The 23,330-nt window shown below is 35.7% G+C and overlaps 2 protein-coding genes across 5 annotated transcripts in view; both read left to right on the forward strand.

Moving 5' to 3' along the window:
• Positions 1–1,096: 1,096 nt before the first annotated feature.
• On the forward strand, positions 1,097–19,825 carry LOC128213442 (uncharacterized). Of its 3 annotated transcripts, none has more exons than XM_052919130.1 (19): positions 1,097–1,216; positions 2,099–2,269; positions 2,454–2,629; positions 2,833–3,191; positions 3,446–3,549; positions 3,919–4,056; positions 4,492–4,634; positions 5,178–5,275; positions 5,490–9,406; positions 9,637–9,745; positions 9,882–10,033; positions 11,211–11,424; positions 11,682–11,755; positions 12,344–12,508; positions 13,858–14,055; positions 14,602–14,772; positions 15,053–15,169; positions 15,473–15,565; positions 17,534–19,825. In XM_052919130.1, exons 2-19 carry the CDS (start codon positions 2,135–2,137, stop codon positions 17,663–17,665), a joined length of 6,495 nt encoding a protein of 2,164 aa, XP_052775090.1. In that variant the 5' UTR covers positions 1,097–1,216; positions 2,099–2,134; the 3' UTR covers positions 17,666–19,825. The 3 variants fall into 3 exon arrangements, with proteins under 3 accessions (XP_052775090.1, XP_052775093.1, XP_052775091.1); XM_052919133.1 differs by having other exon boundaries at positions 14,605–14,772; XM_052919131.1 differs by having other exon boundaries at positions 1,150–1,269.
• Positions 19,826–20,752: 927 nt separating this feature from the next.
• The window catches only part of LOC128214021 (polypyrimidine tract-binding protein 1-like), an 85,713-nt gene continuing 83,135 nt past the window's right edge, over positions 20,753–23,330 (forward strand). The window contains exon 1 of one of the 2 annotated variants that reach the window (XM_052920233.1): positions 20,753–20,859. Coding sequence is in view for 1 of the 2 variants with exons in the window: in XM_052920227.1 (XP_052776187.1) it covers positions 20,791–20,900 (110 nt within the window). In the remaining variant the exon portion in view is untranslated. Of the gene's footprint in view, positions 20,901–23,330 lie in introns of both variants that reach the window. The other variant, XM_052920227.1, reaches the window with a different exon arrangement.

Below are 23,330 nucleotides of genomic sequence, written 5' to 3' on the forward strand. Positions count from 1 at the left end.
ATAACATAGTTTGTATTATTATTCTTTAAGTATTCTTTAAAAAAATAAAGTATTAAATGACATGTTGTAAATATTATGTAATCATTTGATGACGATATTAGTCCGTATTTGTGATACCGTCATATAATAATTCAACTGCTACATAATATAAATTTTAAACAATTCTTTACACTAAATTATATATTTCATGGCAACTTTAATGCCTAAGACATGCACTCTGTTAGAAATAAGCTCTTACACTTATGCATGCAAAGCATTACGGGTTATCCTGTGCAAATGTCATATCAAATGCGTTTAAATGAATTTGTTACTAAATCATATACTGTCCGAAGTAATTAATATATTCTAGTAACATGATTTAATTTATGTTAAACTTCTGATAAAATAACTTATGATTCGAAGTGTCTTGCGAGTATAGTCTGTGATATTTGTTAAATTGATGTAACATGTGCTCTTGTTGTTTTTATAAAAATATTGACACTGGTGACCTCTTTCCGCAGTCAGGTCGGGTTAAAAACTAGGCCAGTAGGTCAATTCATGGAGAAAATAACTTGGATTTGAAATTTTGTGAACGAGATAGAAGCTATATACACAGTGCTGTTCTTTGGATTATCGAGGAGTTTAACAACACATATTAAGTACAAACACGAAATAAAAACAATACTCACAAACAAATATAAACATGGACATATATATAATTAGTAGCTTTATTTGTGTAATGTCAATATTTAAAAAAATCATAATAGTTGGACTGGTCACGCATGGTTTGTAAGTTCTGATCTGATCTGTTACCGAAAACAATCAGTCATTGTCAAAATTACATCTTGGTGCCTTTTCACTCGCTTGTATATGTAAGTTTTTATATTCACGGACTGTAAATAGTCTGCTATATGTCCGTTTAAAAAAGATGTTTGATACAGACTTTAGTTAGCCGTGGATCTATTTCTTATTTATGAATATTACTATTGTATATTCATGCGCAAAAGGATTAATTTTAAGTGTCCAGTAGCACTTTATCTTTCAAGCTGTAACGCTTTATCATTATAAAAGTTGGTGTTGTATCATTATAAATCGTATCAATGTGAACAATTGTAGTTTCCATTCTGATCTACTTTTATTGTGGGTGCACACAGGCTACGTATTTTCATGGTCACGTATGCCCTAAACTTGAAATGAGGTAGAATATCCGGAAAGTCAGGAAACATTTCTCGTGACGGTGAGAAATCTTTATGTATTTCGTATACCATATTCATATTCTACTGGAAAAATGTAAGAAGCAATGTTGTAAACGTTTTGTATTGCATAAAACACATTGTTTACCACGACCTGGTGAATGTTGTTGCTTGACATCTTGATCGTATGAAAAATTGTAAGTGAATTCGGGTTGAAAATACGGCGTGATTACGCTATATATCGGGTCTTTCTTGATTTACATGATAGAAATATAGATATTTTAAATGAATTACTCCGACATAATACGTAAACTATTTGTAATATTAAGGCAATCTACGATTTTATTTTCTTGTCAGCATTGTTTCGGTGGCCATTTTGGATTTGATCAAGCTATAGTCTGTTTCAAATATGATGTTCAAACTTCCTTGTAATAAAAACAAAATTAATGTGTACGTTATTTAATGACATAAACTGATTGAGTCAAAATAAACAGATCACATTTTCAAACTGAAACACTTTCTTATGTATCAACCCATAACTGTTAAAAAATGATGCTGCCAAATACATTATAGGGGAGAGTTCAGGCTGTTAGTGCCCAACACTGGGTGCACCCTCTTCCTCGGTTTACTTTATTGATGTCAAGACACCTTAACTTGAAGGCATATATGTCTGTTTTTTTACCGTTTATTGGAGTAGTGTTGGCTAAGCCACAATAATGAGCGTTCACGGATAATTTTTAATCATTTTGATGTTTGTTATGTTTTCCTGACTCTAGTCTGCCAAACATGTACAAATTTGTCAAAACACTATGACTAGGTGTAGTCTCAGATATAGTGTGCATAAGTCAAAATTTCTTTAGTTTTCAGACGTGAAGAGAAATTTTTAAAAATGCATGCTAAAAATATTTTTTATATTTTATTTCCAGAATTGTTCCCCAGATGACAAAACTGATGAGTAAAAAATGGAGTCATCCAGTGGAGGAACAAATATTCCCAAAATTATGGTCTTTCGGCCAACAATGGAGGAGTTTAAAGATTTTAACAAGTACATAGAGTACATAGAATCACAGGGAGCCCAGAAGGCTGGTGTATGCAAGGTATGATGTTGAAAATAAGCAGAAGCAAATCATACTTTATCAGGACTTTAACTTGCTTCGAATATTCAACTTGCTCAGATTTTTTTAACATCTATGATAAGACCCTTGAATAAAATTGTAATGTAGTGGCCTGATTGGCATGAGATATATTGACTAATAAGTTGAAACATTTATTACCTGGCAGATCATTCCTCCAGCTGAGTGGGTTCCAAGGAAGGGAGGGTATGATGAACTGGATCTCACAATCCCTGCGCCAATCGTCCAGGAGGTGTATGGGAGTCAGGGCTTATATACACAGTACAACATACAGAAGAAGGCCATACATGTAAAAGACTTCGAAAAACTTGCCAATGGGGAGAGGTAAAATACAGTGTTTTACTTAATATATAAAAATGTGAATGTTTCATTGTAAAATAAAACAATCTCCTGTGACAGAATTGTTTAGAAATGGTAAAGACCAGTGAACATGTTTCTAATGCATTGAAACATTTTCTTCTATGTTTGATTCTAATTGACTAATAATGGTAATTTGTCTTTTGATCTGTTATCTTTTTCATTTACAGATTCAAAACCCCCAAACACTTTGATTATGATGAATTGGATAGGAAGTACTGGAAGAACATCACATTCGTGAACCCGATGTATGGTGCTGATATATCAGGTACCCTGACCGACCCAGAACAGCAGTCCTGGAACATCAACAAGTTGGGCTCCATCCTTGACTTTGTGGGAGCTGACTATGGGATCAAAATTGAAGGTGTCAACACAGCGTACCTGTACTTTGGTATGTGGAAGACAACCTTTGCTTGGCACACAGAGGACATGGATCTGTATTCCATCAACTATATCCACTTTGGTGCCCCAAAGACTTGGTATGCCATTCCCCCGGAGCATGGCAAGCGTTTGGAAAGACTGGCTCAAGGTTTGAACTAATTCTGTTGAATAGTATTGAGACTCAAGCGTTTAGCATATTTAAAAAAGAATGCCAAAATCATTTATGGTATTGAACAGTTAAACAGTCAAATATATGCTTTAATAATGCTTAGATATGTACCTTGAAATTTAAGCCATCAAAAAAACTTGTGCATATGGTTTTACAATTAGCTTTATTTAAAGTCTTAATTTCACTGAATAATAAATTCTTTGTTGTTAAAATTATATTAATTACACTTGCAGGATTTTTCCCGACAAGTTTCCAGGCATGTCCTGCATTTCTGCGACACAAAATGACTCTAATCTCGCCCAAGGTTCTAAAGCAGTACTCCATACCATTCAACAAGGTATTATCAACAAAGGCTTAACATGTATGTAAGCTTGTCAACTGCATCACGAATGGAATTTAGATGTGATTGTAATGATTATGTCCAGATTAGTGTAAATTGAAGTAATTTGTCTAAATTGGCACAAACCTGCATTCCTTCCACTGGTAAAATACTTTCCAGGCTTGCTCATATTATGGATTTTATATAGCAGGGCTTGTTGAATTTTTTAAGTGCCAAGCTATCGTTTCTAAAGGTCTTCGCTGACATATGAAAATGAAGAATTACAGAGTGACATGAAAAAGGTGTTGCGACATAAAAAGTCATAACAGTATTTTTTTCAAATGAACATTAAGCTAACTTTGTTAACTGTTGTCTGCTTGTATTCAGATAACTCAGGAAGCAGGTGAGATCATGATAACTTTCCCATATGGCTACCATTCTGGCTACAACCACGGCTTCAACTGTGCAGAGTCTACCAACTTTGCCTCGGTCCGCTGGATAGAGTATGGCAAGAGATGTCTCCAGGTAAGTGACAGGCAGGAATGCTGGTTTTCATGGTAATGGTCAGCTGTTGCAATGTGAGATTGTTGAGAGGGAATCTTTGTCTTATGGTTAAAAGTCAAAACATGACTTGCAGGTATAATGCATCTGACAGTTACATTACAGTTATATGTAGCCACAAATGAGCTGGTTTAGCACAAAGAAAATTTCAAGAGCAGTGAAGGTTTGGAAGTAAACAATAATGACATTAGCAATGTTATGAACTTGGCCCATTGTATTATTAAACAATATAGAAAGTACCAGTCTCTGGTATACGACTACCAGTGACTTGGATTTAGTCTTTCAAATTTATTTACATTTTTTTTTTTTTGTTACAAATAATAAGTAGTTTTGAAATTAGTCAAAATATATATTATGTACTTAAAAGATTTTTTTAAAGGAAAAACATTTTAATTTTAGTGCAAGTGTCGTAATGATGGTGTGAAGATCGAGATGGATTGTTTTGTGAAGCGTTTCCAGCCAGAAAAATATCAGGAGTGGAAGGAAGGCAAGGATCTTGCTGCACACCCGGAGGACGACCAGAAAAAACTTTACAAAAACAGGTACACAAATATGACAACATGTCTTCCCAAAATAGTCTTCTTTAAGTTTTTAGCCACGTAATGCACACTTAAAAAAGCTTTAACCATCAACATAGTTATAATAACGGTACAATATGGGACTTTTATCCAAATTTTAAAGATTTTTTACCATGAATTTAAAAAAGTTATTTGTGTTTCAATACGCCCACACTCGAACTTCAAGGGTTACAAAGAGCGACAAGTAACTATTTTGTCTATATATATGTTTGAAGAATTATTGCATTATCAGAGATCAAGTAATAAACACCATAGTTTCTGGTCATATAAACTTCAGTAAACAGAAAAATAAAATTCAAACCTGTTGTTGACTTTGTTATATTCAGTCATTTTTAAGAAATTAGACTTCTGATTTTCAGCTAGCAACCACTGTTGAAGTCCAAATGCTCAAGTATTATACATTTTGCACTAATATCTGTTTTAGCTAAGGGTGAGGGGTGGTAGGCAAAAATTCTTTCTTGTGTTGAATTTCCGCCAGCATAGATGCAGTGTCTGTCTAATTTTCAGTGAGAATAAAAGAAGAGCAAACTCGTCCGGTCTGGTAGGAACGAAGCGCCACCCGGTGTCAAAGATCAAACCCCTTTATGATGACGAAGATGATGAGGGTATGGTACTGGCTCAAGCCTGCATGCAATAACAGATTAATGAAGTAGCTTTCATAATAAGTTTGTGTTGTAAAATTCACTGCCTTTGAGTTGTTATGATTCAATATTTTCACATATTTTTTTTATTTCATAGGATTTATCTAAAAAATGTTGTGTTATAAAAGGAAAATGATCTTTTGACATTTATTTTATTAACTATGTGTTTGTTTCACAGATTCAGACGATGATATAAGCAGAGATATCATCAAGATCAAAAGAGGAAGGCCACCGAAACAAGAATCATCAGTGGATACAGACTCAGAGCCTCCAAAAACAGGCAAAACCAGGGTGAAAAAAGATCAGAAGTCCATAGAATCTGGGAACGATACAGCTGATGACAAACCTAAGGCTAAAAGACCTTACATTCGTAAAGCAGGGAAAGATGAGGGCAGAAGTAAACCTCCAAAAGTAATGAAAGTCACTGAGGAACATTTAGCACTTTTAGTACCAGCTCAGAAAACAAAGAAAGAATTGGAAGACGAAGAACAAAAAATTGTTAATGAAAAGGCAGAATCATTAAAGAAAATTCCACCAGCAAAAGATGTGAAAAAAGTAAAAGGTACATTAGGTAAAGAAGGAAGTAGTGTTAATAGAAGGAAGAATTCCACATCCATGTCAGACGGTGAAATAAGTGATCCAAAAAAGGCTAAAATAGATTCCTATTTGAATGACAGCAAAAAGCTGCCTTCAGCTGAACCTGCTCAAGATAAGAAACTTTTTAAAACATTTGAAGAAGCATTTATGTATTCAATAACAGGAAATTTAGGTCGAAGAAGTGCAGGTAAAAAGAATTATGAGCAAGTTCATTCAGGACGAGTACCGAGTAGGTCTGCAGACAGCTCAGCAGAGAGGGTAAGCAGACGGAGAAATACATCTGAGAGTCAAACTCAGGACAATAATGAAACAACTAGAATTAGAAGTCAGTCAGAGGGAAAGCAAGAAACAAATATTGATATGGAGAAACAGGCTGAACCTGTGAAAATAGAACAAGGCAGCTCTGAAGTCATGAATTCTCAGAAGACTTCAACTGTAAAGCAGGAGACAAATATTACTGAGGATATTGAAGATTTGAAAAATCAGACTGATAAGTTTTTGTCAAAATACATGAAAGACAGGCCGGTGAAAGCAGAAAAGGATATTAAACCAGATCCTGTGTCAGAATATGTGTGTAAAAAGAAAATGGCTGCAAATAATTTGCATGAACAGAAAGGTGAAAATGTCAAAGCAAGCACTACCAGCGGTGACTGCAAAGTGCCAAGTGATTTAGTAGAGAAGCATAAAGACTTGGGACAAGAACTTATTCAACTGACTAATGATATTATTCATCAAAATGCCACTAAATCCCAGTTTAAGTTCTTGGATCCGATGAAAAAAGTGTCCTATGTTGGAAGTGTTTGCTGTACACCAACAGGGGATCATGCATCACTGTGTAAACCAGTGTTTGGAGAAACAGCATCCTCTCGTTTAAAACAGGCATTTCAGCCAGCAGGCAAGAAGCCTGTCAAAGAATTTGGGAATCTTGGTGGTGGTCAGTCTCTTGATTTCTCTCAACTTGCTTCCCAAGCCAAGCAGGCAGAGATGCTTAAAAGCATGGCTGCTAAACCAGACATGAAATTGGCTGATACTATCAGTAAGCTGTCTTCATCTCTTCACGCCCATTCTCCTACAGACAACCAGAGAAACCTGCCATTACAAAAGCAGCTCATCACTGCCACTCAGGGACCCCATAGTGGCCTCACAATTGACACTGTCTGTTCAGAGAAAGGCAGAAAGGAAGGATGGCAGCCAGCCATTCTACGGTCATCAAACTCATCCATGAGGTCTCCTGTAGCATCAAGAAGATCACCAGCAATATCACCAAACACAGGTATGACATCACCTGGTGCCATAAGAAGGTCTCCAGCCAGGTCACCAAATACCAGCATGGTATCAACAACAAATTGCCTCGAAAATAAAGTGAAACATCAGACATTAATTAATCAGCAGAAACAAAATACTTGCTTGAACAATTCTGGATTACTTTCTCCGCAGTCAGTGGAAATGAGAATAGGAAGTCCACATGGCAGCCTTTCTCCAGGTATGGCTAAACCACATGTGTCTCCAAACACTGGGAGAACAGTACAAATGTCTGGCAATGTTGTGCAGATTCAGAGCCCCTCTAGCATGGAGTTCCAAATCCAGAAAACACCCATGACTTCACCACCTCAGCTAACTACTGCATCACCTGCTGTGTCTAAACCTTATCCAGTGTTAAACACACCTCCAACATTGTCACCTGTTGCAAATCTTTCATTGTTTACTTCCCAAAGTCAGCTACAGGCTACTCTGAATGCAGCATTGCTTCAGACGAGTAGGGCTAACATTGTACAGCAACCAAATGCTGCACAAAATGTCACAGTCAATGGGCAATTAGTCGGTCAAGGGCAAGTAGTCAATTCCAATGGAATGCAAATGATCTCAAATACACAAAGGATAATTCCAGGATCTACAATAAATAGTGGTAATCAGATTCCATTGCAAACGGGTCAGTTGTTAAGTCAAGGACAATTCATGAATCAAGGCCAATTACTTAATCAAGGACACATTTTAAATCAAGGCCCTATGTTGAATACTGGCCAGGTATTAAATCATAGTCAATTTTTTAATCAAGTGCAAACAATGAATCAAGTGCCAACATTAAATCAAGGACAAACTGTTAGTCAGTCACATATTTTTAATCAGTTATTGAATGGTACACAGATAAATCCGAGACCTCAGTCACAGAGTGTCATTAGTCCTCCAGGTGTTGTGTTAAGGCCACAGTCTCTTCAGACACTTCAAGGGCAGCTGGTGACTCCAGCAGTGAGAAGCAACATTGTGACTGCTCCACAGCTGGTCACCACCCAGCAGTTGATGACTATGGCAGGTCAGGGGATCGTACAGTTAGGCCTGCCTGTTTCCAGTGTGGCAAACACAGCACAGAGCAATACCCAGGCTAGAATTATCACACAAGGAAATCAGACTTTTTTAGTGAATATTCCTGTGGCGAGGCCCATAACCAGTATTTCTGGTAATGGGGTTTCAGCTCAGACAACCGGCAATGTTATTGCTAGCTGCCCGTCACAGGAGAAACAAAAAAATCAGGTTTCCCAACTAAATTCTATAAAAAAGACTGTTGTTCTTGCTAAGACAGACATAGGGGCAGTAAAGTGCTTACCTTCAAAACAAAATGTGCAAAACAATGCTAATGGAACACTTACAAAAAATACTGTGATTTCTAGTTTGTTGACAGGTAGACAGTTGACACAACCATCTTCTGTTTATTCTGTTACTGTACAGAATCCGTCATCTAGTACAGATCTGTTTTCTCAAAGTGTGAATTCATGTGTTTCTTCAACATCTGCAAAATTACGTTTTTGTGGTACAAGTGTAGTTGCAAATGGTATTTTGTTAGGTAATGGCTCGCCAGTCAAAGGATACACAGAAATCAAACAGGAATCTTTGTGCAGTTTGCCTGGCTTGAAGAATGTTATAACAGAGCCGAATGATAAGCAATCCAGCATGTCACCCCCTCCTCGGCTAATGAGCCCTAACAAACCACTACAGCTGGTACCCCAGCCTATTGTTCCTATTTCTCAACCTTACACCTCAATGCCAATGCCATCCAAGATGAGGCTACAGTCCACTGATACTTCATTCTTCTCTGGCACTGTTCCATATCAGCTCATGGAAGGGGAAGACAGCAATGACACTAAGCCCCCTGTTTTAGAAATGGAACCTCCTATGTTGGAAATGGAGGCTCCAATTTTGAAAATGGAATCTGAGCATGACACTGTAAGTGTAAAAAGTGAGCCGGATACTCTGTCCAATTATTCAGTGGGAAGTGGTTCTACAGGCTGTGCAGGAAATGTGAAGCCTGACATGGATACCCTTCCAGCCTATCCGTTATTATCCCAGACCATCATTCACACCAACAGTTACAACTCGTACATTGGGTCTGGCAGTCAGGTTGGTAAGAAACGTCGCAAATCAGGTCCCTGTGGAGACTCTGAGAAGGCTGGACCACTGAGGGACTACCATAGTGATGGGGAGAGCAGTATTCCGGGGAAAAAGGTCAGTGTACATGTATTGAATGAATATTCTTTGTAATATATTTTAAAGAAAGAAAATCAAAAAATTCAGGGTAACTATTCACTGAAATATTTGTTCAAAAATTGTTTTTGCAATTTCAGAAAATCATTATTTCTGATTTTCAAGTCGTCAGATGACCTGATAATACTTAAATGATACATGTTGAGTATATCTAGATATGTTTATAAAAGCTGAGTTTTGTTTAATTGTAGAAGGATCTCAAGAAACCCAAAATTAAATCTGGTGAAAAGGAATCTTTAAATGGGAAAGGAAAGAAGAAGTCGCAGTCAAAAAAGGGCAAAGATCATCATTACTCCAAAGGTAAGAATAATATGCTCAGCGAATCTGGTATAGAGCAAATTCAATTCTTTTTTAACCATATACTGCATATAAACCTATGTACAGGTTGTTGCGTGGTTCTGTATGCACAGCTTAATATTGCCTATACACACCATAGATGGGGTCCAGGCAGTGGGAGAGTGGACCCAACCGGTACAGCGGCTCTGGCAGTGCGGGGTCCCGGACTTTGATGCTGAAATGGCCTTCAATGAGGCGTACTCTCTCCATCAGCCTTACTGTAGCATTTGTGCCCTGTTTGTACCATTCAAGGTAAGCATTCAGATTCCTCCAGGTGTGTTAAAGGGTTGACTTATGCAAGATCCATTTGTATTTCATCAATTAACTTTTTAAACACCTGTTCATAGAATGGGACATATTATGGTTTTACCTGCAGCAGTGGGCTGGGTCCATTATGCTGTGTGATCTATAACTTAAGAAGTCTTTGTCCAACCATCAACACATTTGGTCAGAATGTGTATGTTCATAAAATCTTGGACAATTTTGATAACTTTGATAAATGTGTTGCTTTAGTCACTTGAACGTTATTGCCCTTAAATTACAAAAAAAATACTTAAAATTGGTCTTGTCCAATCAATATCTTTAAAAGCTTTTGTCAAATCATTGCCAAATTGAGTCAAAATGTGTATGGGCATAACATCTCAGACAGTTTTAATAACCTTAAACCAGCCATATTGTTTGAATCACTTAAAAATTATCACTCTTTGATTATATAAGTTACCCAAAATTGGTCTTGTCTGATCAATAATTTTAAATTCCGTCACTCCAGAGTTAAGACCCTTGAATTGGCAAATACTGTATTTACCGTGTCCACTCTCTAAATATGGCTTAATGTACAGCCATGAATCACAAAACTTTGTGTCCTCATAGTTGGTTTTCTTGTTTATTACATTTAAACACTGTTTATCCGATGTAATTGGGACCCAGATAAAATGTTATGTTTAAAGATACAATTATAAGAAAAAGACTGCTTTCATTGAATAAAAGGTGACGTAAAATCAATGTTTGTTACATATATATATGCGTGCTCAGTGTCATTCTTTAACAAGAACTTAAATTTAAAAACTATGATAAATTTGGATAAACAGTGTTTAAATGTATATACCATTTCAAAACATGTCTGTAGATTTAAATGCTAATTGGGATGTCATAACACCATTAAAAAGGTGCATACTTTTATAAAAATCTTAAATTACTTGGGGGAGGGGGTTGGATTCTGTGGCTTATTGCACAGAATCATGCCTATCTTTTATGTTGTGCTACAATTCCAACTCAAATATTGAATATATAGTGAAGACTTGCACAGGAAACATTTCTGAAACATAATTCACCCGATGTTCACAAGAAAGCCAGAATTACTTTGTATGTAACATAGACCAGCCGTAGAAGCAATTTTAGAATGACACTGAATTTCTCCTTTGATCACCAGGTGATCCCAGACGAGCCATCAGAGGACCTGAAGTCCCCCAAGAAGATTTACAAGCGCTGGATCATCCCGGACCGCTCCCTTCCTATGATCCCGGAGATGTGTTTTGCCACGAGCACGGACAACCCAAACCCGTTTGGCATGAACACACTGCTGGATGAGGATGGACTCAGTCCGCTGGTTGTGTGTGAAGACTGTAAAATATGTGTACATGCAAGTAAGTGACACTTGAAATAATTCAATCATTCTTGTAATAGTATTGTGATGAAGCTCATACCGAAAAATGTTTGGAATTTTTGAATTTGACTTAGATTTCTAAATACAGCTCAGGAATTCTTCCCGTATGTAAGCAGACACAATGGTACCTTTTCTTATATTGTATTAATGGCAATTTACAGTCATTTGAATAATGCATGATTAATTCAGTTTTTCCACTTTGAAGTTCTTCATTCTCATGATCTGTATATCTTAAAGGTTGCTACGGAACAGAGGTAACTGATGCTGGTTCCTGGAGATGTGCTAGATGTGTACGCCAGAAAACAGAGGCAGTGAGTTTCCTATATTATCACTTTAATTGTTGACAGTTAAAGATAATTGTGTAAGTTTAATTGTTTAGAGATTAATATAAAGAAATTTACTTTTATGATAATATGCTATAAAATGTAAAGCTTAATTTGTTAAATCTGTAGTAAGAGATGATATCATAATTGTGATGTCATGTAACTCGGTTTGTAGCACATTTTAAGCTGGTCTTTTTTTCAGAAGACTTTAATGATAGCCTTGAGTTGGTTGCAGAAATGTCGCGCTAACACTTTAACTGTTCAAGATAATCAGAAGAAACTTGGTACACTTGTTTCAAGAGACAATGCACATATGTATAGCAAGGCTCATTCATAACACTGACTTTAATAATTTTCAAGTAATGATTTAATGAATTGGAAAAGTCATGCTAAAAATTCACAACTTGACCATAATTTAAAATATGGACTATTGTGATAAGCCTATAGCTCTTATGTTTAATAATGTTTTTAAATATGTTTTATATAATTATTCCCCGTGACATTATTGATCAATGACTGGTTTGAATGAAATACAAAAACAATGCACAACATTGATAAAAAATAATTGTCTTTCAGGAGTGTTGTCTGTGTTCATTGAGGGGTGGAGCCTTAAAACCCACGTTGGATGGCCAGTGGGCACATGTGGTTTGTGCTCTTACAATTAAGGAAGTGAAATTTGAAGATGTGAAAAGTCGAGAACCCATTGATACCTCACAAATTAGTCCGGCTCGCAAGAGACTGGTAAGTTCTTTTAATGAAACTTTTATTGCTTAAATTCTTAATAAACTTATTTTATATTGCTCTATGAATTTCCTTTTTTATGCCCCCTTTTGAAAAAAGTGGGGTATATTGTTTTGCACATGTCGGTCGGTCGGTCGGTCGGTCGGTCGGTCTGTCGGTCGGTCGGTCGGAATACCAAATGGTTTCCGATCAATAACTTGAGAACGCTTTGACCGAGGGACCTCATACTTGGTATGTGTATTGGTCATCACCAGCAGATGAACCCTATTGATTTTGAGGTCAGTGGGTCAAAGGTCAAGGTCAGTGTGACCTTTACATGAAAAACGGTTTCCGATCAATAACTTGAGAACGCTTTGACCCAGGAACCTCATACTTGGTAGGTGTATTGGTCATGACCAGCAGATGAACCCTATTGATTTTGAGGTCAGTGGGTCAAAGGTCAAGGTCAGTGTGACCTTAACATGAAAAACGGTTTCCGATCAATAACTTGAGAACGCTTTGACCCAGGGACCTCATACTAGGTAGGCTTATTGGTCATGACCAGCAGATGAACCCTATTGATTTTGAGGTCAGTGGGTCAAAGGTCAAGGTCAGTGTGACCTTTACATGAAAAACGGTTTCCGATCAATAACTTGAGAACGCTTTGACCCAGGAACCTCATACTTGGTAGGTGTATTGGTCATGACCAGCAGATGAACCCTATTGATTTTGAGGTCAGTGGGTCAAAGGTCAAGGTCAGTGTGACCTTAACATGAAAAACGGTTTCCGATCAATAACTTGAGAACGCTTTGACCCAGGGACCTCATACTAGGTAGGCTTATTGGTCATGACCAGCAGATGAACCCTATTGATTTTGAGGTCAGTGGGTCAAAGGTCAAGGTCAGTGTGACTGTAAGCTGAAAAAAGGTTTTCTGATTGTCCATATTTTATTTTCTTATATAGTAGACAGTAGAAATTTATATGTCACTAAATGCATGAGTTGAAGTATCAGTTTTCAGTGAACATCTAGTTTAATTATGCCCCCCTTCGAAGCAGAGGGGTTATATAATTGCTTTGCACATGTCGGTCGGTCTGTTGGAAGACCAAAGCTTGTCCGAGTGATAACTCAACAATTCCCGGACCTATGGTCATCAAACTTGACATGAAGATTAGGTATGACCAGTAGATGACCTGCCTCATATGCATCCAATGACAAATCAGCTGTCATTTCAGTCCATGCATATTTCATTCAATTGTCCAAATATTTCTGGCAACTTGGCGCTCAGGGGGCATAATGTTTGACAAACATCTCTTGTTTTCATAAAGTTTAAGCTGTCAATAAATATTACCAATGTGTCATTCCCTTACAGGTATGTCAATACTGCACTCAAGGACAAACGGACACACCGTCCTCAACTCGAGCATGTGTTCAATGCTCAAATGGGAAATGTACACTTTCGTTCCATGTAACCTGTGCCCATGCTGCAGGGGTTGTGTTTGAGACAAGTGACTGGCCTCATCCTGTCTACATCACATGTTCACGGCATGTCCACCTCACAAAAACTAAGGTAATATTTCATTTGTTTGTTTTCAAAAAAAAAAAGAGTCGAGATACTGACATAATGGTGGTCTCAACTGTAGTGGCATAAGTGCAATAACCAGCTGTTGTGGGTTTATGTCGTCATAAACACTGGGTCCACTTTTCTTCCTTACTTTAATAAGAGACAGTGGTAAACAGTAGGGGTGCCTCTGTCGGCCAAAATGGTTAATGGGATAGGAGTGTAATGTGTGAGTAAGGAAATCGCCTGGTTAGTTCAGTTGATAAGAGTGCCATGCTAGTGTTCCGATGCAGCTAAATACAGTTAATGTTTACATCTGTGTATTATGGGCCATCACTTTGGCTAGAATAGTATTCAAGTTATGCCCCTTATTTAACTGAAAATGGTAGAGAGTTAGCATTCGCTTGTGGCGCTTTGGATTTTAACAGGAGACAATATTTGTAACAAGCTCAAATACTTATGCAATGTTAAACAAAAAATATTTCATAAGTAAGGGAGCTTTAATAGGAATGTTTGGAATATTAATCTTTGAAGTATTTTCTTGCTTCTGTTTAGCAGAGGGACCGTGAACTGCAGCCTATATCAGTGGGAGATCGAGTGATTGCGAAACACAAGAACACACGTTTCTACAATGCAGAGGTGCTGGATGTGCGAGACCATACATTTTATAGGGTCGACTTTGATGATGGATCTTTCAGCGATGATCTCTATCCAGAGGACATACATGTAGGTTATGGTTAATTCACAAAGATCATTTTAGCTTTCGGAATTTAATGCCAAAAATATGATTAATTTATTAAATAGATAATGGCTAAAATTGAAATTAAACAAACAAATGTAAACAATTAATCTGACAAGATCGGGAAGTATTGTGTATACTTTCTCTTTTGGTTTCAATAGAGACAAATCAATACTGTAGATTGTTTCGTGGCCTTTCAAGCCTTTTATGAATCCCTGTTTATCTTTGATACTTCTACATATTTTGACCATGACTATTTAAACACAGGGCCATGACCCTGACATGGGTGCGCCAGCTGTAGGCAGCAAGGTGAAGGTCAAGTGGACGGATGGTTCCCTCTGGGGAGCAACCTTCAAGGGTACCAACTCACAACTTGTCTACAAAGTAAGAGTTTCCTGTGGTTTAATATTATCATCATTTTGAGAAAAATAATTTTGGCTTGACAATTGCATATACTCACAATAAATTTGCCTGCTACATTCTCAAAAACTTTGCAATTACCTTTTAATATAATGAATTGTATATATTCACAATCCATTTGCTAGCTACATGGACATGTTTCAGCAATAATAGTCCTTTCTTCAAAACTTCATATTTACCTTTCATTGCAATTATGAAATGATGCCTGTAACTTCTCAGCACTAAATGCATGAGCTCTTAATGTTACCTGGTGTTAATGGTTTTTAGGTTGGGTTCGAGGATGGATCTGAACGGAGCATTCCCCGCGATGAGCTTTGGTTGCCCACAGACAACCTTCCTAAAGGTGTCAGGTCGAGAATGGTACGTAGTTACATAAGTTTCTTGACTTATGGTACTAAGTGTCGTGTAAAGAATGGTATGTGCATACTCTAGTTGCTTGACTTACAAAACTTAATGGCCAGTTGAGAATGGTATGTGCTTACTCAAAACTGTTGACCTACAGTTCTAAGAGACCCGTCCAGAGGTATGAGGTTTCTCAAGTATCTTGACTTTGAGAATGGTATGTGGTAATTTCTTGTTCCTTGACTTATAGTTCTAAGTGGCAGGTCAAGAATTATTGTTTGTGGTCTAAAAGTTCTTGACTAACAGTTTTAAACATCCCTTCCAGAATGGTATGGTTACTCAAGATTTTGACTTACAGTTCTAAGTGTCTCGTCCAGAATGGTATGTGGAAATTTTTGTTCCTTGACTAACGGTTCTAAGTGGTAGGTCAAGAATTGTTTATTGTTACTGAAAGTTTTTGACTTACCGTTCTTAGTGTCCAGTCAAGAATGAAATTTGGTTACTCAAGTTTCATGACTTACAGTTCTTAGTGTCTGGTCGAGAATGGTATGTGGTTACTCTAGTTTCATGACTTACAGTTCTTAGTGTCCGGTCGAGAATTGTATGTGGTTACTCTAGTTTCATGACTTACAGTTGTAAGTGTCTGGTCGAGAATGGTATGTGGTTACTCTATGTTCATGACTTACAGTTCTTAGTGTCCGGTCGAGAATGGTATGTGGTTACCCAAGTTTCATGACTTACAGTTCTTAGTGTCCGGTCAAGAATTGTATGTGGTTACTCTAGTTTCATGACTTACAGTTCTTAGTGTCTGGTCGAGAATGGTATGTGGCTACTCTAGTTTCATGACTTACAGTTCTTAGTGTCCGGTCGAGAATGGTATGTGGTTACTCTAGTTTCATGACTTACAGTTCTTAGTGTCCGGTCAAGAATGGTATGTGGCTACTCTAGTTTCATGACTTACAGTTGTAAGTGTCAGGTCGAGAATGGTATGTGGTTACTCTAGTTTCATGACTTACAGTTGTAAGTGTCAGGTCGAGAATGGTATGTGGTTACTCTAGTTTCATGACTTACAGTTGTAAGTGTATGGTTGAGAATGGTATGTGGTTACTCTAGTTTCATGACTTACAGTTCTTAGTGTCCGGTCGAGAATGGTATGTGGTTACTCTAGTTTCATGACTTACAGTTCTTAGTGTCCGGTCGAGAATGGTATGTGGTTACTCTAGTTTCAAGACTTACAGTTCTTAGTGTCTGGTCGAGAATGGTATGTGGTTACTCTAGTTTCATGACTTACAGTTCTTAGTGTCCGGTCGAGAATGGTATGTGGCTACTCTAGTTTCATGACTTACAGTTGTAAGTGTCAGGTCGAGAATGGTATGTGGTTACTCTAGTTTCATGACTTACAGTTGTAAGTGTATGGTTGAGAATGGTATGTGATTACTCTAGTTTCATGACTTACAGTTCTTAGTGTCCGGTCGAGAATGGTATGTGGCTACTCTAGTTTCATGACTTACAGTTGTAAGTGTCAGGTCGAGAATGGTATGTGGTTACTCTAGTTTCATGACTTACAGTTGTAAGTGTCAGGTCGAGAATGGTATGTGATTACTCAAGTTTCATGACTAACAATTCTAAGTGTCAGGTCTAGAATTGTTTGTGGTTACTCACGTTTCATGACTAAGTGTCGGCTTGTGAATGGTATTGGCTACATAAGTTTCTTGACCTACAGTACTAAATGTTTGCTATTGTTTCATTTTTGCAATCAATATTATTTTCTATCAAAAGTTGAAAGACGACTTGGTGCTGTAAATGGTACAAAAGTGTTGTTTGTTACGGATATTAAAAGTGACTACAATTACCCAGCATCAGAACATGTCTGTCCAGCCATAACAATTAAACATATTTTGAATATATGTTCAAATTTCATTTCATGCACCAGATACAATTTGAAATTGCTATGTATTATTGATATTTGTTTCTATTCTGTTGCAGTCTCATGCCACAGAAAGAAAGTGTTTAAATGAAGACAAGAAATCAGTTAAGGAGGTGAAAGGTCATAGCATCAGGCAGAAGGAAAAGATTTCCTACGCTGCTTTGTTGAACAAGTTTGACAATCCTGCATAGCTGCCATTATGAGAACAGACATGGCGATATGGTGGTAGCTGTGAAATGAGACTGGGAATGTTGAAAACCTGATGAATTCCTGATGGTGGCTTACAGACTTGTGTGCAACTTCTAGATGACATAATTAACTATATAAATTGAGAATTATAGCGCAAGTGCATTGACGCTGACATTTTGTGTAAGAGGAGAAAATGGAGAAATGTTATGTAAAATTATATATAGTTTGTTTTCTGTAAACTAGTTGTTACTTGTTAATACTTGCAGTTGTCAAAAAATACTGATTCTTTCAACGAGTCAGAGCATGGTTTTAAATAGGTTTCATTTGTATATTTTTAAACTTAAATTGTAAGCTTTAATCTTGTAATGGCATCCATGAACAGCTACATTTATCCCCTAAACATGACTCATATAGGAGATAAAGTTGAGGAGAGGTTTGTTGAAAGGGATGGAGAACTTTTGTCTTGGAATGGGTAATATTGGCAGCTTCTGAGTTCTGCAGTAAGTGTTTACTGACAGGACTTTGTACATAACACATACTATTACTGAACAGTAAATCACATGATCCATAGTATTTACAGAGTTGGGAGGTTTAAATGTTTCAAGTATGTTAAATTCTTAATTGTGTCAGAATTTGTTTTGAAAGTGCAATAAGAATTCTGCAATTTTCATACTGTGTGACAAAAACAGTTCAGAGAATTGTTTTTGTTTGGACATTTATATTTTCAATTCCTGTTGTAAAAATGTAACTAGGTTTAAATGACTCTTGCATTAAGGTTTCAAAACAATATTTTATATTTCTGTTAGCCTAGGATACATTTATTATGTTCTTTATTCATTAAGCCATCGTTTTGTGTAACTAACAGCATTTCATGATACAGTAGGTGTTATTTTTAATGTCTTTTCTCTAGGTTTTGAATTCTCTGCAATTTTAACCAGGAAAATCAAAGTTATTAGTTTGGGGTATGTTGGCGGGTGGTTGGCGTCAACAATTCATGTTCTTTGCATTAAAGGATTTTAAAATAACTATATGTTCTGGGTTACAACACAGTTTCTCGCATACAAGACCCAGGTCTGTACATCAAAGGTTAAGGTCAAACTTAAAGTTACTTAGTCCAAATGCCTTGTAATTTGTGTTCGGGCTAACACTTTGCCATAGGGGAATATAAAAAACTTGGCACAAATGATTCCCAGGACAAGACAGGGTGTTGTGTACAAAACACAGTTTGTACATCAAAGGTCAAGGTTGCACTTAAAAGTCATTTGTTGAAAATTCAGTCTTGGCTGTACATTACGATAAGTTGGAAGATTTTGAAATAGTTCACACAAATGTTCTTTATGACAAGACAATATGTTGCCTGCAAGAGCCATTATCTGTAGGTCAATGGTCAATGTCAAACCTTAGGATCATTGGTCAAATGTCTTGTATTTTGGCTTGTCTGAGCTGCAACTTGGCTAAACATCTTTTGATTTTAAAATAACTTGGCAAAAATGCCCCCATATCATGTCAGTAGGTTAAAGGTCATAGTCACACATATTGGCTAAAAAATTCTTTTTGTCATGACTGTTGGTCATTCATGTCCAATCGTTTGAGGTCAAGGTCTTCAAATAACAGACAACACTAAGTTGCTCATGTTTTAAGAGTTTCCCTTCTCCATATCTATTTTTATCAATGACTTTTTTTAATTTGCCTACACCTGCTAGTTGGACAAATGTTGAAAACCTGGTTTACATGGCATTGCTGTGTTTATAGTTGTGGATACCAGCCAATTTGACATATAATGTAAAGTGGGTTTGGTTTAAGCATTATTTAACTTAAAGGTTTATGAAGTTCACAGTAAATAATAATGCAAAACTGAATTTTATTAACTGGGGAAAACAGAGTAACAGTAAGTATTTTAAAATAAATCGTTTGAAAGGCATTATAATGATTAAAGACAGACAAATTTCACAATTGTTGACATTAGTATTTATTTATATATATTTACAAGACAATTATATACATGAATTTTGATTATTGTATTGTTTTAAGTGATACAATATTTTAGAAGGAAAATGATCATTCGTGACTATTTTGCTGTATTTATTATTATCATCATCAGAATTTAGTTATTTCATCTTTTGTGTTTTTGTCTGTTCTGTATTAAAATATCTGAAAATAGATGTGTTGTTTTCTAATCCAATATAAATCATGTTGATGGTTTCAAATACATGTATATAGGAATGACAGAGTGGTGAACTAAATTAAATTCAAAACTTTTGAAAATAACTGGATATGTTGGAACATGGAAAATGAATTAAAATGCATATTGTGCTAAATCTATGCAATTTCTTTTGTTTTTTCTAAAGAAAATTGTTGAGACTTCAATTTTAACTTACACATGATGTATGGATTGTTTCAAGAACATAATGTACATATTTTGCAATAGTTAAAACACTCACCTTACACAATTAGTCATAATTTTTAAGGGTAAGAGTGGTTAAGATGGAAAATTGTTATTTGGATTTATGAAAAGTGTTTTAGACATTCTAACACCACTAAGAGATTGATCTTTTTTAACTATGAGTTCAGTTTACATGCATATATAAAAATCTAATACTTAATTGCAGATGGAACATTATTATTAGGCAATGATATTTAAAAGCATGATGATCAAAAAGAGCAGAGTTATTGATTATCACTCATTAATATAAAATTTAAACAGTCAAAATGTTGTGGGCCAGTTATAGATAAATAAATGTGAAGCTGTCAGTTGTTAACTATTTTGTTTCAATTATGTTTACCAAAAGCATGCATTTAATATTTGATAGAAAGAAGGTAAATAGGGGGTAGTTTACAGGTTGTAATTACGGTATGTGTACAAACTATCATAGCATTTCGACAATAAGTATTATTAAAACTGATTTAAGTCATAAAAAAAATAACAAAAAAGATAATGTATAGGTTTACATGGCTTACCTTCAGAACCAGATTTACGAAGAAGGGGAGTAATCGCTGTCTGGTGTGAGACTGGTTTTACCAACACAGTAGACCGCCTATCGATTAGCGTATTCGATGCAGATAGTTCGGTCAAATTATATGAAAACCCGTCCAAAAAATTCGTGTGTAAACTTTGCCGCCATTTTGAATGAATGAAATCGAAAGCAGTATCAACACGCAATACACGATATATTTTCTGACAAACATTACTAGCAGAGTATGTCACATAAATAAAACAGAAAGAACAACCGAATTGATGTAGATATACACGCTGACATTATTAACTCGTAGATTTATGTCGTGGTTTGATTGTTGTCATTCTTCTTCCGCGTTCTTTGCTTTGTTTTTTTTTTGTTGCTTAAACCAGTGGTTTAAAATGGATCTATTTTGACAAAGTTGGCATGATAGTGCCATTTAACTGCAGAATAATCAACCAAGCATTTCCCACTACAAATGGTTTAAATTGTCAATCTTATTTTACATTAATACTTTGCATTGTTTTGATACCTTACTGCTAATCCGGATGTTCTAATTTTCGGACAATTATTGTTTTGTTTCTGCTTCATATAAGGGAATTAGCTATATTTATTATGATGAATCAAACGATTGTTTAGTGGCTGATTATAACTGATTGTTCAGAACTTTTTTTAAATGTTAACATGATTAACAGCCCTTACTTAACAAAGTAAATTATTTGTACTAGAGCTGTAGGTGGTAGTAAACTTTTAAAGGTAAAAAATAATATGATGTGGTCCTATGTTAAAATAAAACAAGTACAGCTGACACAGTTGTCTTAAATCTTATTGAACATACTTCAGATCACAAATGTATTAAAGAAATTTCCAGAGCAAAAAGATTTGAAAGTAAACGTTAACATTTAAAGAAATCAGTTTGGCTTCAGAGGTCAGACTTTGCTTCACAACCATAACCACTGCCATTTTTGAACAGTTGTTGTGATATTCAAATTTCTTGTCTTGAAGGCAAACATTAAAATCATCTGCCAGCATTAATTGTTCTATGTGCTGTTAAAGTGTCAGCAATTATTCAAAATGCACCAGCTTATGCCATATTTCTTACAGGATTATCAATATTTACCACTCAACAAATATTTATCTCCAACATGTTCAATTTTATAGAAAAAGAATAAATTAAATATTTTGATACAGTACATATACAGTACAATGTCATTTCAGTTGATTTTACTTAGTATTTTTGGAATGTAAAATTGATCTTAAAACAAACATACATTGGAAATATTCAATATTTCTTAGATATTCAAGAGAAAAACCTTCATTTCTGAGTGATAAGGGATCCCTAACTAGTAACAATAATGCTGCATGTTTGTAGCAAAACCAGTTTTATCCACAGGGTATCTTTTATCTTGCATGCACATTTAATTGATTTCAGTTTGATAATACCAACAGTTGGATAAGTATTGACCAGTCAATACATATTTTGCATAACTGACCAAACCAAATTATTAATTAAACTAGTTTTATATAATTGGCTACTGGAGTATACTCAAAATTTGAGTGTGTTTATAAGCCCCCCCTGTATATTTCACTAATTCTTAAAACACAGCATGGGTTTCAGGATGTTATAACAGAGTCCAAATTACTAACAACTAACACAGTTGTGTAACAACTCGCCACAAATGTTTAAATATTTTGCCAAATGTGTTAAATAAGGAGCTTTATATATTTGCAGTTTAATATGGTCAGTATCTATGACCATATTGTCACAACTACATAACCTTTTTTTAAAAATATTATGATAAAGACCCTGTATTCAATGAAGATGCATTGATTGACAAAATGAAGCACCTTATGTCAGACTTTCAAATAATAATTAACAATCGTTGTTAATAAATATTTGATAGTCTGACGTAAGGTGCTTCATTTTTTCAAACCTGCACACTGTTAGTGTCGAACGCTAGTAATGTTTAACATTGACAATGTAAAACATTACTAGCGTTCGACACTAACAGTGTGCAGGGGTCAACACTTGCTAGGGATCCAGAAAGGACGCCACTGCAGTTTTTTTTTCTCACTTTTAGGGGAATGGTGGCGTGGTATTTTGATAGCGGAAAATAGCAAAGTTTTGGCAAAAATGGAAAAAATACAAACATGATTCATATATATAATGTTCAACTTGTTTTCAAACCTATTTTTCAACAAACCTATCGACTTATTCATGAATGGCACAATATTGCTATATTTGCTTAATGTTTAGAGGTCAATGCTCCAAAAATTTTTTTTAATTATTGGCAATGGTCTTAGATTCTTCAGTTTAGTATTTTTAAAGTCGTATATGTAAAGCTGCTTATAAAGTTCCTAATTATGTGGATGAAATGCTATGAGTATGAACCATGTATATGAAACACATTGAGTATGCAGCAGGGTTTCATTATTTGCATGTTTTGACAATTTCATCATTTTTGTGCATGCTTGAGAGGTTCAATGATAAATAATCTAATACATGCAGATCTATTTTCTTCCAAACCAAGAGAAACAATTTGAAACAAACAGAATGCAGATCAATTTCATCAATGAACAATTTGAACCCGGAAGTTAACACCAATGGTATGCACTTTACTACCTCCTGGGCTAACTAGTCAGCAAATACAATTTGTTTTTTTTTATTGTTTATTAATATGTTCTTGTGCTTCACATATATTTTTGGTTTCTA

Source organism: Mya arenaria, chromosome 13 (genome assembly GCF_026914265.1).
Source record: "Mya arenaria isolate MELC-2E11 chromosome 13, ASM2691426v1".
NCBI classification, from domain to species: domain Eukaryota; kingdom Metazoa; phylum Mollusca; class Bivalvia; order Myida; family Myidae; genus Mya; species Mya arenaria.

What these genes read in the sequence shown, in the direction of transcription:
- LOC128213442 (XM_052919130.1), top strand. Translation starts at nt 2,135, where the DNA reads ATGGAGTCATCCAGTGGAGGAACAAATATTCCCAAAATTATGGTCTTT. An exon ending in TCTATCCAGAGGACATACAT is followed by an intron (nt 14,773 to 15,052) that starts GTAGGTTATGGT and finishes ATTTAAACACAG; the next exon opens with GGCCATGACCCTGACATGGG. An exon ending in AAGGTGTCAGGTCGAGAATG is followed by an intron (nt 15,566 to 17,533) that starts GTACGTAGTTAC and finishes ATTCTGTTGCAG; the next exon opens with TCTCATGCCACAGAAAGAAA.